The 15,470-nt window shown below is 43.2% G+C and overlaps 1 protein-coding gene across 9 annotated transcripts in view; it reads left to right on the top strand.

The window, feature by feature from the left end:
- LOC102931788 (EF-hand calcium-binding domain-containing protein 6) overlaps positions 1-15,470 on the top strand; it is a 97,558-nt gene that overhangs the window by 50,192 nt on the left and 31,896 nt on the right. For all 9 annotated transcript variants that reach the window (XM_043546083.1, XM_043546082.1, XM_043546076.1 and 6 more), the window contains one exon: positions 2,014-2,124. In XM_043546083.1, coding sequence (XP_043402018.1) covers positions 2,014-2,124 — 111 coding nt within the window. The remainder of the gene's footprint in view (positions 1-2,013; positions 2,125-15,470) is intronic.

The following is a 15,470-nucleotide window of genomic DNA, read 5'->3' as shown; positions in this document are numbered from 1 at the left end:
GGCTGGACTGATTTCTGGATGAATCTCTGCCTCCCCAAAGTTGGAAGTTTCCACACCCCAAGACAAGGGATGGGAGTTAACCTCCACCACAGCAGTAGTTTACACTTGTGGAAAGGGAGTGCCAAGTGGGTGTAAAACATTATCATTCCTGGTTTTTAACTGACCCACAGTCAGTTTGTTCCATTGCTATTAACAAACTCCAAGTGGAGAGATTCTGATCATCATTTCTTTTGAACAGCTAATAGATGTTTTGTTGTCCTGCTGCTTAGGTGACTTCAGTAATACTATGAATTCTCCTTTGCTTTTCCCAAACCTGTAATGCACTTATATAAAGTAGGATAAGTTCCTATATCAAGTTTATAGGAAAGTTGCTGTTCTTTCTCCCCTTGTGTCTTTATGCTGCCTTGAGTGGGAGACATGCCTGCCTGCCTATCTCTGTGTCTTATCTTATGTGGCTCTTATTACTGAGGTATCTTAGTGCCCACTAAAATGATAAAAGAGACGCAGCCGATCTATTTCTTTCTCTCTCTCTCTCTCTCTCTCTCTCTCTCTCTTCCCTCCAGTCAGCGGGGACCAGACTTTGTTTATTTTGTATGTTTTTTGTTTTGGTTGGAGATTATCCATCTTCTTGAAGATGGTTGGTTCTCACTTTTAAATAAGTAGTGGCGCAAATATACTAAGTCCCCAGTCCTGCGGGTCAACTCTTTGGTCCCCACAGAGTCCTAGTGTGTGGGCACAGCAGCAACCAATGCTTAACTTTGATCACGTAGCCCATTAATTTATCTCCAAAAGGCATGGCAGCATTATTTAACTACCACAGTGGATTCCCTGGAAGCTGATTTATTGGAGCACCCTAGCCAGGTTAGGTTTAATTTGGAAAAAGACTCTGAGGGATTGCTTTGTTTTTTCTCAGATTGACAGTGTATTGACATTGCCTTAGCAATACTGAGGTGTAAATGTAACTAAGTGACACTAAAGAAATGCATCCGATGAAGTGAGCTGTAGCTCATGAAAGCTCATGCTCAAATAAATTTGTTAGTCTCTAAGGTGCCACAAGTCCTCCTTTTCTTTTTACTAAAGAAAAACTAAATCTTCTGAGAGCAAATGCAAGAAGCAATTAACTCTGTCCCTCTGCATGGACTTCCTGACAAATAAAACAGGTCAAATAGGCTGATTTTATACTATGCATTTTCTCCTTGCTCCAAATGTTTGTGAGTCAGAACTCCCTAAAAATAAGCTCTGTGAAGTTTAGAATGAATGATACCCTCACAGAGAATTTTCTTGAGTTATGTAAAGTGGCAGAGGGTGATGATGAAAATCAAAACAACAAATGAATGCTATGTTTAGTGTATGCTTTCATTGCCTGTGCAAAAGGAAAGTATATCCCTCCAAAAAGTCAGCTGTGTCTTGTCAGCTTTGCAAAATGATGAATGAATGCCTTGTTCATTACTATTGCTTAAGTCATTCTTATTTATGCCAGTATTTCGAGGATTATGTTTTGATTGTTCTTGAGAGATGAAAACACTTTCTTGCTGATGAATAAACACTGCCGCTTTTTAAATATTTGTATGCAAAATGTCTTTAAAGCCATTATGAAATGCTTTCCAAAAGCATTAAGAAGCTGTTTTTCGAAAAGCCACTTTTTCTCTACGTTTTCTTTCATGCTAAACAGTCCAAATGAAAGGCCTTTCAGAGTTAACTAGTTTGAGCAATACCAGTGTTTTAGTGTAATGAATAACTTTTTATAGAGGACAATTGCAGAGAGTTCAATATGTTAGTATTTCTATTTCTGTGCCCCACCAATGCGGGATTCTGTGATAGAATTTCTTTCTTTGAGAAAGCTGAAGCGATCAAAACCCTGATTAACCTCTGATATTCACGTGGTGCTCTTGATCTTGAGGACCGAAGCAATAACAAAGAGTTAATGGCAGCCATATGCTTAGGGTATTGTGGGTACTGTTGACCCAAATGTGAACTCCGTGAGTGACTGCTGCTAACTGCTGTTTGTTTCAGGTTTGGCGTGGAGATTACTGATGAAGAGTTTGAGCTGCTACTTGACAGAATCCCCCTTGATGAAGATGGAAATGTCAGATACCCCCAGTTCATGGCCATGTTTGATTCTCGGTACTCAGCTTATACATTTTATTTCTCGTTTGTTAATAGATTTTTTTTGTTTAATCTAAGAGGCTTACATAACATTGCTAAACAGGCTTGGATTTCTTAAATGTGCTCCTTTATTTCATTCATTTGTATTTCATATATATAATACGCTGATAACACTTAAGATTAGGTGATACTATCATCACATTTTATTTATAACTTAATTGCTCTTTAAATGCTTATTAATTAGTTGTTCTATTATGAAGAATACGCCATTGAGATAAATAGTTGCATGTGATCTATCTAGTGCTAAGGAATATGATAGACTTGTAAGTACAAACTAATGATTTCTAAAAACAGTCATAGATGCTTTTAATACCTGGGTAAGAACATGTTGCATTTGCAGATACTATGTATAGTTTGGAATGCTTTTGAGCGGGGTAGTTGCTTTATGGAGATTTTTTTCCTATTCAACCTCATAAGGCCCAGATATGGATCAAGTTTAGGTTAAAAATGACATTTGAGACATTTGGTGATATTTTATTGTTGAAAATTAGGACCTGATCCTGAAAACGATTAATCATGGTTGTGTGAGTAGCACTGTAGAAGTTAATGGGATTACTCAAACAAGTGAGGACTACTTGTTAGAGTAAAGTTTTGAAGGAACTAGTCTTTAAATTGGAATAGAAAGTGACCACAACTTGACTCTAAGGATGGGAAAAGCAAGACTTATTTTCAATAAATTGCTTAAAAGGTTAAGATCCAATCCTGCAGTCCTTTTGTACATCAAAATCCTAAATTTTGGATGTGCAAAGTCCGCAGGATTGAGACCCTATACTGGCTCAATTACTAAAGGTGCCTTTTATATTCAGACAATAAATGTGTATTTCCCATATCTTTGTTATGAAAAGTTGTGTATGTGATGGTAAACTTATAAATGACAACCTCACTTGTACATATTCCATTTTGGGCATGCACATACTTGTGCTCACATTTCACAAAAATATACATGCATTTTTACACTTGTTTGTGCCATTTAAATAATCTGAAATGTGCACGTGTGCCATTATTAGAATTTGTACCCACAATATCCACTGAGGCCATGGGATTTGGAGGTGCAAATTCTGACACTTGCATGCACATGTATATGTTAGAGCTATTTAAAAGCAATGCCCTATTATTCAAGTTTTAGCAGGTGTTTACACCTGCATATACAAGTGCACGTAAAGATACACCCAGTTTTGTGAGCATACACATGAAGGCCATGTCTAAGGTTTTGGAGAGAATTTACCTTGCATTGTATTGAAACCATATGTATTACTATAAAATGCAATTTATACACTGCAAACTTGGCCAATTTTCACATCTTTTATCCCACCTGCTCCTGCCTACACCACAGACACTACAGCAGCACAGCTATGGTGCTGCAGCTGTGCCACTGTAGAGCCATAGTATAGACACTTGCTGCAGAGACGGAAGGGGTTTTTCTGTTGCTGTAGTTAATCCACCCCCTCAAGAGGCGGTAGTGTGGTCGACAGAAAAATTCTTTAACATATTGTTTACTCCTGTTGCCAAGACTTCCTCTCCAGTTCCCAGTCATATATAGATCCTTCAGTCTAGTGTCAGTTCATGCCATTCCATTGAATCTTTTCCCACCAAAGTAATTAATGGCCACTTCTTAATGACGTCTAGAGGCCTCTTCTCCATTTTTAATCCTCCTTGTTATCTTTGAGGTCTTTCATACAGTGAACCAACACTTTCCCCTCAAGTCTTCTTTCCAGACTTCTGGAACTCTTGCCTCTCCTGGTTCTCCTCTTTTAATTTATTTATTTTACTGCTCTATTAGCATTGCCTTCTCACCTTCCTCCCTTCCCTTTTGGTAGCTGTTCTCTAGAGCAGTACTTCTCAAGCTATCTGATGTGGGGGACCGACAATTTTTTTTCCCAATGTGCGCGCAGACTGGCAGCTGATGGCTCGCAGACCGGCACCGATCCGCGGACCACCACTTTGAGTAGTACTGATTTAGTGGTCTTTCTTTGGTACTTTCTCTTCATTCACCTTTAATGTGAACTGATGTACTACTATTGTTTTAGTTTCCACTTATATGTTCATGACTCTCAAATCTATATCTTTACCCAGATTTCTCCTGCTCCATCTATGCTTCTATCACTTATCTTTGGTATTTCCTTAGGGGAATTAAATATGTCTAAAAAGAGACTTTATCTCTTTCCCCCTATTTCTCTGTCTCTGTTAACAATACCACTCTCTCTCTCTAGCCACTTAAGCCTACAACCTAGGGTCATCTTTGACTCTTAACTTTCCTTCACTCCTCACAAGAGCTGTCCAAATAATCGATTTTTGTTGTTGTTTGTTTGTTTCCTGGTCCTACCAAAAATTTAGAAATTAAATAAGCTGATTTTTAAAATTTTTTGGTTATTTGAAAAGTAAAAAAAACAAATGAAATATTATGTTCGACCTGAAAAGGAACATTTAGGTTTGATATTTTTAATAAAATTGAAATTAGTTTCAAAATAAAAAAATGGCTTCAATTTGAAAAATCAAAACGTTAAGTTTAAAAATGTCTAAATGAAATGTCTTGATTCATTTCATTTTCAGTATTCCTTTTTGCACCCAAAACAGTGAATTTAATATGAATTCTCAATGTTTTGACACAGATTTTCAGAACAATGTGAATCTGAATTTTTTGACCAAAACAAAACAAACAACAAAGAAGTTTGGTCTGAAAAATTTCACCCAGCTCTGATCCTCACATCCAGGCTCTCACCAAATCCTGTTTCTGATCCTTGTCTGTCATCTTCACAATCAAGGGGTGACTTCATACCTGTCAATCTCAATAGCGTTTTAACTTAACCTATAGCAAGTTTTTGCCAGCTTGTAACAACCTCAGCTTTGTTCATCATGCTGATGAGGCCTAAAATGGCAATAACCCATCCCAAACAGATGTGACAAATCTGTTTAACTATTTACATATGTACAATGTCTATCATGATAGTTTCACATCACCAACCTAAAATAATTTTATTCATACCCAAATACCTTTGGGACTTTTCTGTTGCTGGGTTTACATTCAGTTACCAATCAGGCCCTGAGGAGCACCTGTTGTTTCTGTAGAATTTGCTCACTGAGGCAGACCCTGCCCATTTTATTTGAGTGGTGGATTCATCTGTGTAACAACTTCTCCAGTCTCAACTTCCATTGCTATATGCTCAGATTCAGTGGGCAGCCAAGCTGAAATTCTCTTCCCCTTATGCCACCTTAGATGGTCCTTATGGACAACCTTGGGTTTAGTCCTGGGACTCAATTGTATCTTGTACACCACTTCATTTATTTGGGTCAGTACTGTGTAGGGTTCCTCCTAAGGTTTATCCAGTTTAGGGTTCATACCCTTGTTTCTTCTAGGATCGTGGAATCAGACTATGTTCCCCCCTTTTAAAAGTTTTCCCATATGGCCTTATATCCTACAGCCTGTTCATTTTTCAGGAGCAGATTCTTAGGTTGCAGCCCCAAGCTTCTTTAGCCAACAGACTCAAAAATTCTTTTTCCAAGGTCACTGTGATGAGCTTAACGCCTATCACCTGCAAGGCATCTGGGTGGGTAATTAACTAATTGTCTTCTGGCCAGAGGAGGTGGAGCTAGGCCTTATAAGAAGACTGAGGGAGCTCAGTTGGATTAAGACTGCAGAGGAGCAGGTCTCTCTAGTGGGGAGAGATGCCCTGGCTAAGATAGGGTTTAACAGTCAGGAAACAATGGAAGAATACTACTACAAGAGCAGGCTAGGCTCCTACAGGGGAAGCCCTTAGGTAGGGTCAACCAGAGAACTACATTGTAGCCTGAGAGCGGCAGAAGGGGTAGTTTGAAGATTTGGACTTTCATTTGGACTGTTACATGTTATCCTGGAAGGGGTTTAGACTTTCATGTGACTTGGCTGGAGGGCCAAGCCATAGAACACCCAGAGAGAAGGTGAAGGCTGGGAAAGACTATTGCAAGCCAAGGGAGCGCCCCATTGGGGGCACCAGAGACAAGGATTCCATGCAACACTGTGATCAGAGACAAGGGGGCACCCACGAGGTAAAGATAGGCTAATACATATGCTACCAGAATTGGGATTTGAGACCACCTTCTGAGGAAGGAGGAACATACCAGCTACCTTAAAGGTAGGTTCAGAGGGACTGACTCACTTTTTGGGGGAAGATGGAGGACTTGTTCCGTATGCTGGCAGCCCAACAGGGGCAGATGTACGTTCTGTTGTTGCACCCACTACAAGGGCAGCAACAACAGTAAGAGATTCAATAGGAGCATCTCCTGCAGTGCCTAGAGAAGTTGGCCCCAAGAACCCATATAGTTTCAGGATAAGAGAATTCTGGCAGACCAGTACCAGACCTGGCAAAATTGGGCCCAGGTGACGACCCTGAGGCATTTTGCATACCTTCAAGAGGGTAGAGACTGCAGCAAGGTGGACCAAATCCTCCTTGGCAGCTCAAATAGACCTGTTCCTCTTGGGAGAAGCTCAGGCAGCCTACCAAGCTTTGTCCAATGAGCAGGCATGGTCCTACAAAATTGTAAAAGAGGCCATTATGGGCTGACCCCAGAAGCGTACTGCTACCAGTTAGGACATATCTTTTCCCAGAGGTGGTGTGTCCCATAGCAACAGCACTAAGTTTATGAGACCTGGTAACATGATGGTTGCAGCCTGACACAAACTCTTTAGACAAGGTGGTGAACCTTATAATCCTAGAACAATTCCTAAGGGTCTTGCCTACCAGAGCCCAAAGTTTGGGTCCAAATGTTTCTGCCAACTTCTAGTGATGAAACAGAGGGAGGATATAGGCCTTTATGGAAGCTGATGGAGCTGAACCACCTGAAAGAGGGATTGGATCAAAGGAACCACTGCGAGGGAAGCAAAGCAACAGAGAAGTCTGACACAGCAGTGGAAAAGGGGATACACAGAGAGATAAATTCTTAGATAATTCTACAACTAAGAAAGCAAAGGAGGTAGTGGCATCTCAGTTGCCACTGGGTACCTGGGACAGGCACCTGGGAATTGGTCAGGAGAACCCAATTGTGTGTTTCTGGCCTGGCCAACTGGGTCATATAAGCATGGAGTGCAGCTATTTTGACTGCTACTTCAATCAAGTGTGTGGCTTGGGATGTTCCCTTGGTAGGGGTGCACTCCAGCCTACCAGGTAACTGCTAAAGTAGTTGGATGGGAAATGAGAGGACTAATTGACTCTGGGTGCAGGCAAATGCTAGTTCAGGGGAGTAGCCTCTCAATGATGAGAAGAGATCAGCATTTGCTGGTGTACATTTCATGTGTACATGGAGAGACACGGGTCTACTCAACAGCGAAGATAGAAATAGAACAAAAAGGATGGATGAGCAAACTGAGGGTTGGTGTGATGAGAGACCTCCTCTGGGCCCATAACTGTAGGCAATGACTGGCCTAATTTCCCAGCTCCATTACGAGAAAAGGTAATGCCTGACCTAGCAGGCCATAAGACAACCCTCACTGGGACACGGTGTTCGGCTGGGTGGCCCAACAGTGAGGAGGAGTGAGGAGTTGACGGGTCAGATGGAACTGGTTGAGAGAGCTGAACAGAAGATGTCAAGTCAGTTTACAAGCCCTGGAGACACAGTTACACAAGGCAAACAGGGACGGGAGCTGGAAGAAGTGAAAGCCTTACAACAGAAAACAGAAGAGGAAGCAAAACAAGAGCAAGAGTTGGTTTGGATAAGGTTAAATCTGGCATATGAAAAGAATTGTCAGCAGTAGCTCAAACTGGCACTAGCTGCCCTGTGAACCATGAAACCTTCTGATAATGGGACTTCCTGACAGTGGGGAACTAAGTCCCAATGAAAACAAAAGGTCTCTTGCCCCTCCTGGGCTCAGCTCTCAGTTCTTCTTGGGCTTGTGAGGAACTCAGCTGCCTCCAGGGTTGGCTGGGCCCAATAAACTCACAATAAGTGACTGTGCTCCCTGATTGATCAGAAGAGCCAACAGATCATCATTTGAGCCCTGTAGCAACAGAGCACAGCGGCTGCTCAATGCATTCCACACCCACAGCTGTACCAGACCTGCTACCTGCCCAGCCCTTGTTTGAACCCTTGTCTGCTCTGCTCAAATCCTAGTCCCTGTCTGCCTCTGAACTCCTGATCCCTAACTCCTGGCTCCCACTCTTGGCTTGTCTCCTGACCACAGCTCTGGCTTTACCCTTTGGCTCTGTTCTGACTCCTGGCTCTGACCCTTGGCTTGTCTCTTGACCAGGCCTCGAGTTCTGTCCTCTCATTCTACTCTGACCACTAGGCCAGACTCCTGCTCCAACCACTTGATTGCACTGCCAGCACCTTGGTATGTGACAGTTTGAGCAGCCCATTAGGAGATAAGAGGGGACTTTGCTACATGCAGAGAGTTCCCCTCCAGAAAGGCCCCACCTTCTCAGTGGACTTTATTGTTGCATTACTGTGCTCTCAAGGGCACTCAGTTATCCTGACCATAGTGGACCTCCTGACCAAGATGGTCCATTTTATTCTCTGGCTAACTGTTCCATCTGCTTGTGAAACCACACACGCCTTCCTGGAGCACTGAATCAGCATGTGCATCATTTCAGATCAAAGTCCCCAGTTCATTTCTCAGTTCTGGTAAGAATTTTTCTCCCCTCACCTCAAAAGCCTACTATCTGCAGACAGTTGGCCACACTTAAAGTTCCTGGAGCAGTACCTTTACTCTTGCCTGAATTTCCATCAGGATGATTGAAACATTTAGCTGAGTTTGTGTACAACAACTCAAGCCACACTTCAACTGAATGGACTCCATTCTTTGCAAACTTTGGTTTTCACCCCAGTTCCATCTTGAGCTGCGCAAAGGTTCAACCATACCGGAGGGCCATGGAACTGGTACGGCACATTCAGCAAACACATCAGGAGCTCAAAGAGCACTTACTGGCCATTAAAGAAACATAGATAGAAAGCAACAACCCCCCTAGCCTTCCTTATATTTGGGGATAAGGTTTGCCTTTCAACTCAAAACCTGAAAACAGACAATATGTGATACAAGCTTGACCATCAAAACCTGGGTCCTTTTTGGATCACTGAACAAATAAACCCAGCGGCCTACAAGCTTCAGCTCCCAGAATCACTCAAGATTCAACCCATCTTGTGTCTCTCTCCTCAAATCATTCATTGACAACCCTTTTCTCAACTGGGTAGATCCCCCTCTACCCCCAGTAATTGTTCATGGACGGGGGGGGAACCATCAGGTCCTCAACTCCTGATGCATCGGGGGAAGCCCCAGTTTCTAATAGACTAGAAGGAGTACAGGCCAGAAGAGAACCAGAAAGAAATGTTCACGCTTCTGATTTCCTGTAGGAATTTCACCAAAGGTGCCATGACAACCCAGGGTTGAGGGGCCCTAGGAGGATCCCTAGTGAGCTCAGCTGGGCCCAATAAACTCATGCTAAGTGACTATGCTCCCTGACCGGTCAGAAGAAACAACATTTAAGCCCTGTATCAGTAGCACCACAGTGGTTGCTCAATGCATTTCATGCCCACAGCTGCATCAGACCTGCTTCCTGTCCAGCTCTAGTCCCTGCCTGCCTCTGAACTCCTGGTTCCTAACTCCTGGTTCTGATCCCTGGCTTGTCTCCAGACCACGATTCCAGGGGCCCACTACAGGAATTAGCTCTATTCCTGTGGCTCAGTTCTCCAGCCTACTGCTGAGGCTGGATGCTTCTGCAGAGAAGGCCCCTCTGCAGTCTTTTCCCCCACTGAGCTCCCTCTGTCTACTTATAAGGCCCAGATGCTTAATAGATCATCACCTCACTTTGTCCCCTCTGTTGAGAGGGGGGGCTAAGCTATCACTCAATTACCTGACATTTGTAGAGTCTCTCTCTAATTGGGGGGGTTTTCCCTTCTCTAGAAGGTGATGGGGAAACACCATCACAGAAAATTTCCAGGTGTTACAGGGCAAGGCTCAATTCTTTGCTTCTAATGTGGGAAACTGAAGCACATCAACAGATTATGCCCCCAGCTGGGATTTGACTATCTTGGTTTCAGTGTTGCTGAGATTTGTGATGTTTCTCAGGTCCAGGAGAGTCGTAGTCCTGGGAGTTTTGTGGTAATGAGCTGAAGAAGAGGACAGAAGATGAAGGCACTTGTAGGCTTTGGGTGTGGTCAGACCCTGGTCAAGTAGGATCTGATCCCCACTGAGTCCTTGCTGGCTTACCATCCTGTTCATATTTTGGACTTAATTAGTTGCTGGACTTGCTTTCAGCCACTGAGAGTGGGGTAGACTGGGTTTGGTTGGGAGTTGTGGAAAAGCTACCGTAGCGTGGGATTAGAAACACTTCTGAGCCCTTCTGGGGAGACAGCTTGGCAAATTGTGTCTAGGAGAGCAAGGGAAGCTGGAGGAGGAATGCTGAGGATGCTTGGGAGCTCTTCCCCATGGGCCACTCTGATTTCCTTGAGACTTCTTCCATGTTCCTTAAGTCTAAATGAGATAAAAGTGGAGAAAGTTTGACCTATCTTAAACGGAACCCAAGGGAGGAAAGTCAGATAGTCTCTCCTAGCCCAGACAGGCTCTCTGAGCCACAGGAGGTGAGAGCAATTTGAATCAGTCATCCTCTAGGTCCAAGAAATCAAGTCCTTCTGACAAATTCTGTGCTTCAGAACCAGGGAATTTGTATGGCATGGTTGTGGGTCAGTGAAGATGAGGTGCACTAGGAAGCATATTGGCAGTCGTAAACAGGGTCAGAGCTCGGAGATAGTTACTTAGTTTCCCCTGAGTTACAGAATGAAATTTTGTAACAAGATCATCTGCAGTTGGCAGGGAAACTCTGGGTCCAGGTGTTGGTGCCTAAACCATCACAGAGGCTACTTCCAGGCTTACCTATGCCATACTGTCAGCTGGACACCTTGGAAGGGAAATGGCCCTTGAAAGGCTGCTTCTGCAGTTTTACTGGCCTGACATTGACCAAGAAACCACCATCTTCCGTTGCCGCTTGAAGGTAACCCCATGCACCTAACCACAGTAGCCCTTGACAAGATTGGGATGGATGTACTAGGGCCAGTAAAGAAGAATATTATATTTTAGTAATAACAGATTATGATATACAATATCCCAAAGCCATCATGCTACAAGCCACCACAGCAAGAACATAGCTAGAGAATTAATTCAGATATTTTAACCAGTGAGGTTGCCCTCTGAGTCTTACAGCCCAGGATCCTAAATTTACATGACACTTATTCTGACAGTTTTGTACTTTCTCAAAATCAAGACTGTGCAAACCGCAGTCTGCCATACCCAGCTATTTGATATTCCAGAAGGGTGGGCAGAGCCTGCCAGGAACTCAAAGCCCCTCCCCTCAGCCAAGGGGGAGAGGTGTTCCAGGACTGGGAATCAAGTGATTCTGTGGGACAAGAGAAAAAGAGGAAAAAACAGAAATGGAAGTGAGGGTCAGAGGTGTAAAACCAGGGTACCAGATGGGGACACTGAGCAAGAGAGCCCCAGACAATGCCCACTGCTCTGCATAGAAGTCCAAGGAGTCAGTAGATGCCACACAGAACTCTGGCTGGATATGTAAAATGACCCAGGAATGGATGTGCCACCTCCAGGCTGATGAGCTGGTGGAATGTTTTAACAGAACCCTTAAAACCATGTTAGGAAGAATGAAGAGTTTGAGGTTAAAGATTGGGACAAGATTTTGCCCTATATACTCTTAACAGTGAAGGAAGTTCCCCCAAGCCTCCACTGGCTTTCCCCGCTGTGTTATTAGACAGAAGGTAATCTTAAAAGTACTACCCTGATCCAGATGCCTGGGAGCTTCCTGGACCCGTGCTACGAGTGTGCTACAATAATAAAGAATAGACATATCTTAAGTTCTCCAAAAAAGTCAAAGCCTTAGGGGTGGAAAAATCCTTTGAACAAAATTCATTTGGATCTTGCAGCTGTCAGTGGCTTGTGCCACTAATGGATTTACTCGAAAAAAAACCAGTCTCGAAGCAGATCCACTGGTCCTAGCAGTCATCTGTACAAGTTGGGTCCTGTGCAGCCTAGACATCAATAGAGTATTTAGTTCACAAACAGATGCCTCCAGGAGTGTGCTTGTGGCCGTCCCCTTGCAGTCATACCAGCGCCAAGAACACCAAATCCTCTACCTCAGTAGGAGACTTTTACCTCAGGAAAGCAAATAATCTGCTATGAAATAATAATGCCTGGTGATCCCCTGGCCAGAGGGGAATTCCACAGTTATCCCCTGGGGTCTTCTTTCATCCTAGTCACAGATCATGTACCCACTGTAACTCATTGGATCCCTCTCTTCTGTGGCTTTGTGTAGAAGGTCTTTGTAGGGATTTAGGTGCAGGGCCAGGGTGCAGGAGGGTGGATAGCAGGGGACTTGCTGCTCTCTAGATCACCATCCTTTACTAGTGGCACAGATATCTACGCTGATATCCTAGCAAGAGTTAATGCTGCTTGAAACAGTATTAACTCCCTCTGGGTGCCTTCTGCAGCTGCTATTTAGCATGCACAAGGGGAGCCTGCCAATGTGAAGCAGCCATGGTGCAGTGCAGAGGGACAGCTATCCTCGTTGACACTTCTGCCTTTAATCATCTGGTGGGTCCCTTCCCCACAGATCTATGGCACCTCGCTTTTTCTGGATTCTTCCCTCTTGAACGGATAATTTAAGGAAACTCCATTAGGAGAACCTTAGAGAGCTTTCCTGTTCTGGATGTGTATACGTTGCATAGTAAGCATGGACTCTGACTCAGGTTTAAGCCTAAGCCCCCCTTCTGTCCACACACAAATCAGTCTGACTTGGGCCAGAAAGCCCGTTGGATTCAGATGAGCAGACCCAGTTGGGAGGGTGGTTCCAAGCCTGAGTTCCCCTCTAAGTCGGGTCCAAGCCCTGTCATTTTGCAGTGTGGACACAGGTCAAACTGCAGACCTGAGTCAGAAGGTCTGCGTAGTGCAGCATGGATATATTAGCATACTTGTGAGACGTGGGTCCAGCAATTGTAAACCTACGTTTACAGTGCAGTGTGGGCGCTGAAGTGCGGGCTTGGAAACAAACTGAGTCCACAAACACAGGTCTACAGACACAGGTTTACATAGACATAGCATAGACATACTCTCTGTGGCTCTTTCCTGCAGGTTTCCCCTCAGCAAGGGGTGATCTGGCTCTTCATTTGTTACCTGCTTATATTAAAGTAACTTCTATGTTTAAAAAAAGCTGACATTAGGGGGTTAGACTAGATGACCCTTGAAGTCCCTAAACCTAACCCTATTTTTCAATAGTTCTATGAAACTGATTTTTTTGTACAACTAACATTTTCACTGGGAATTCAATTTACTACAAATTAAATATATGACATTGCATTAGAAAATATATAATTTTATTTCCAAAAGAACATTTTTTTCTAATGAATTTTAGTCACCACTGTGAAAGGCAGTTAGCTAAAATGATCATAAATAAAATTGCCTTTCATAGTGGTGACTCTATCTTTACACAGTGTGTAAGACCAAGCAAATTATTTAGAGTTGGATTTTCAAAGGTGCTCAGCACTGGCCTAACCCTGCTGTCATTGCAGTCAGTAGTAAAACTCCCATTCACTTCAGTGGACACAGTTAGGCCATAAGTGCTTTTAAAATTTTCACCCTCAATCATTTGCCTTGTCAAATTTATTTCTACACACATTATATAAAGAGAGACTACAGTACAATCTTCCTTAAAATGTTGATGAAACAGTTCCTGCTGCGCTGCTTATTAGGGGACAGTCGCCACTCTGAAAAGCAGTGAGCTGGAATGACTATATAGACTGATTAATTTGTCACACAGATGAGTTATTTTAAAGGGTGGATATGCAGTGGTGGTGTCACCATACTGGTCTCAGAATGGTAGAGGGACAAGGTGGGTGAGGTAACATCTTATATTGGACAAACTTGTGTTGGTGAGAGAGACAAGCTTTTGAGCTACAGCGCTCTTCTTCAGGTCTGGGAAACGTACTCAGTGTCACAGCTAAATACAAGATGGAACAGATTGTTTAGCATAAGTAGTTACATATTTCAAGGTGACACCCCATCCAGTCACGGGGGAAAAGGAAGGACACACCAACTCAAAGTGGCAACAGACCCCGCCAGAACAATAGATGCAAAGCCTGCAGACATATCAGTGCTACAATGATCAACACCTCCCACAACACACCTTTCAAGATCCGCGGGTCCTATGCATGCCTATCATTTCATCCAGTGCACTAAATGCCCCAATAACAACTATGTGGTGAAACCAGACAATCACTACACTCTTGAATGAACTCACACAGGAAAATGATAAAAGACAAAAACACCACATCACCTGTGGATGAACAGTTTTCACAAAGCAGTCACTCTATATCTTACTTATTAGTCCTCATTTTCAAAGGAAACTGGCACAACGCTTTCAAAAGACGAGCCTGGAAGCTTAAATTCATAACTTTGCTAGACACTAAAAATCATGGACTGAATAGAGACAGGTTTCAGGGTAGCGGCCATGTTAGTCTGTATTCGCAAAAAGAAAAGGAGTACTTGTGGCACCTTAGAGCCTAACAAATTTATTTGAGCGTAAGCTTTCATGAGCTACAGCTCTGATGCATCTGATGAAGTGAGCTGTAGCTCATGAAAGCTTATGCTCAAATAAATTTGTTAGTGTCTAAGGTGCCACAAGTACTCCTTTTCTTTTTGTGAATAGAGACGCTGGATTTATGGCTTATTACAACAATCTGTGACCCACTAACAATGCCCCCTATGACTAGAGGGGTGTTAATGGGCCATTTCACCTTGAATGGTCCTTGAAGTATGTGTTGACAACTTATGCTAAACAATCTGTTCCACCTTGTATTTATCTGTAACACTGAGTATATTTCCCAGACCTGAAGAAGAGCGCTGTGTAAGCTCAAAAGCTTGTCTTTTTCACCAACAGAAGTTGATCCAATAAAAGATATTACCTCACCCACTGGTCCCTCTACAGGATGGTTATGTCATTATTGTTTATATATTTGTATTGAAATTGCACCAGTCAGGTTTGGGGCCCCATTGTGTTAAGCACTATAGACACAGATAACATAAGAATAGCCCCTATCCCAAAGAATTTACAATCTAGCTAAATCTTTGTAGTATCCAACCAGCAACTAAGGGCCACATTAGAAATTCGAGATCTGCTGTGACAACAGACAGAAATGACCAGGACAATGGAGAAATTTCAGCTTTCTCAGCACTGTCTGAGAAGGGGCTAAGACTAGAGATCAGATACAAGTTAAAGTATATTCCCATTCCTTCCTCCTCGGACTCACCCCCAATCCCCCCATAGGAAGTGAACATTCCG

This window comes from Chelonia mydas, chromosome 4 (genome assembly GCF_015237465.2).
Source record: "Chelonia mydas isolate rCheMyd1 chromosome 4, rCheMyd1.pri.v2, whole genome shotgun sequence".
Classification (NCBI taxonomy): domain Eukaryota; kingdom Metazoa; phylum Chordata; order Testudines; family Cheloniidae; genus Chelonia; species Chelonia mydas.
The sequence above is the reverse complement of the archived record's forward strand: the minus strand, read 5'-3'. Positions and strand labels throughout refer to the sequence as shown.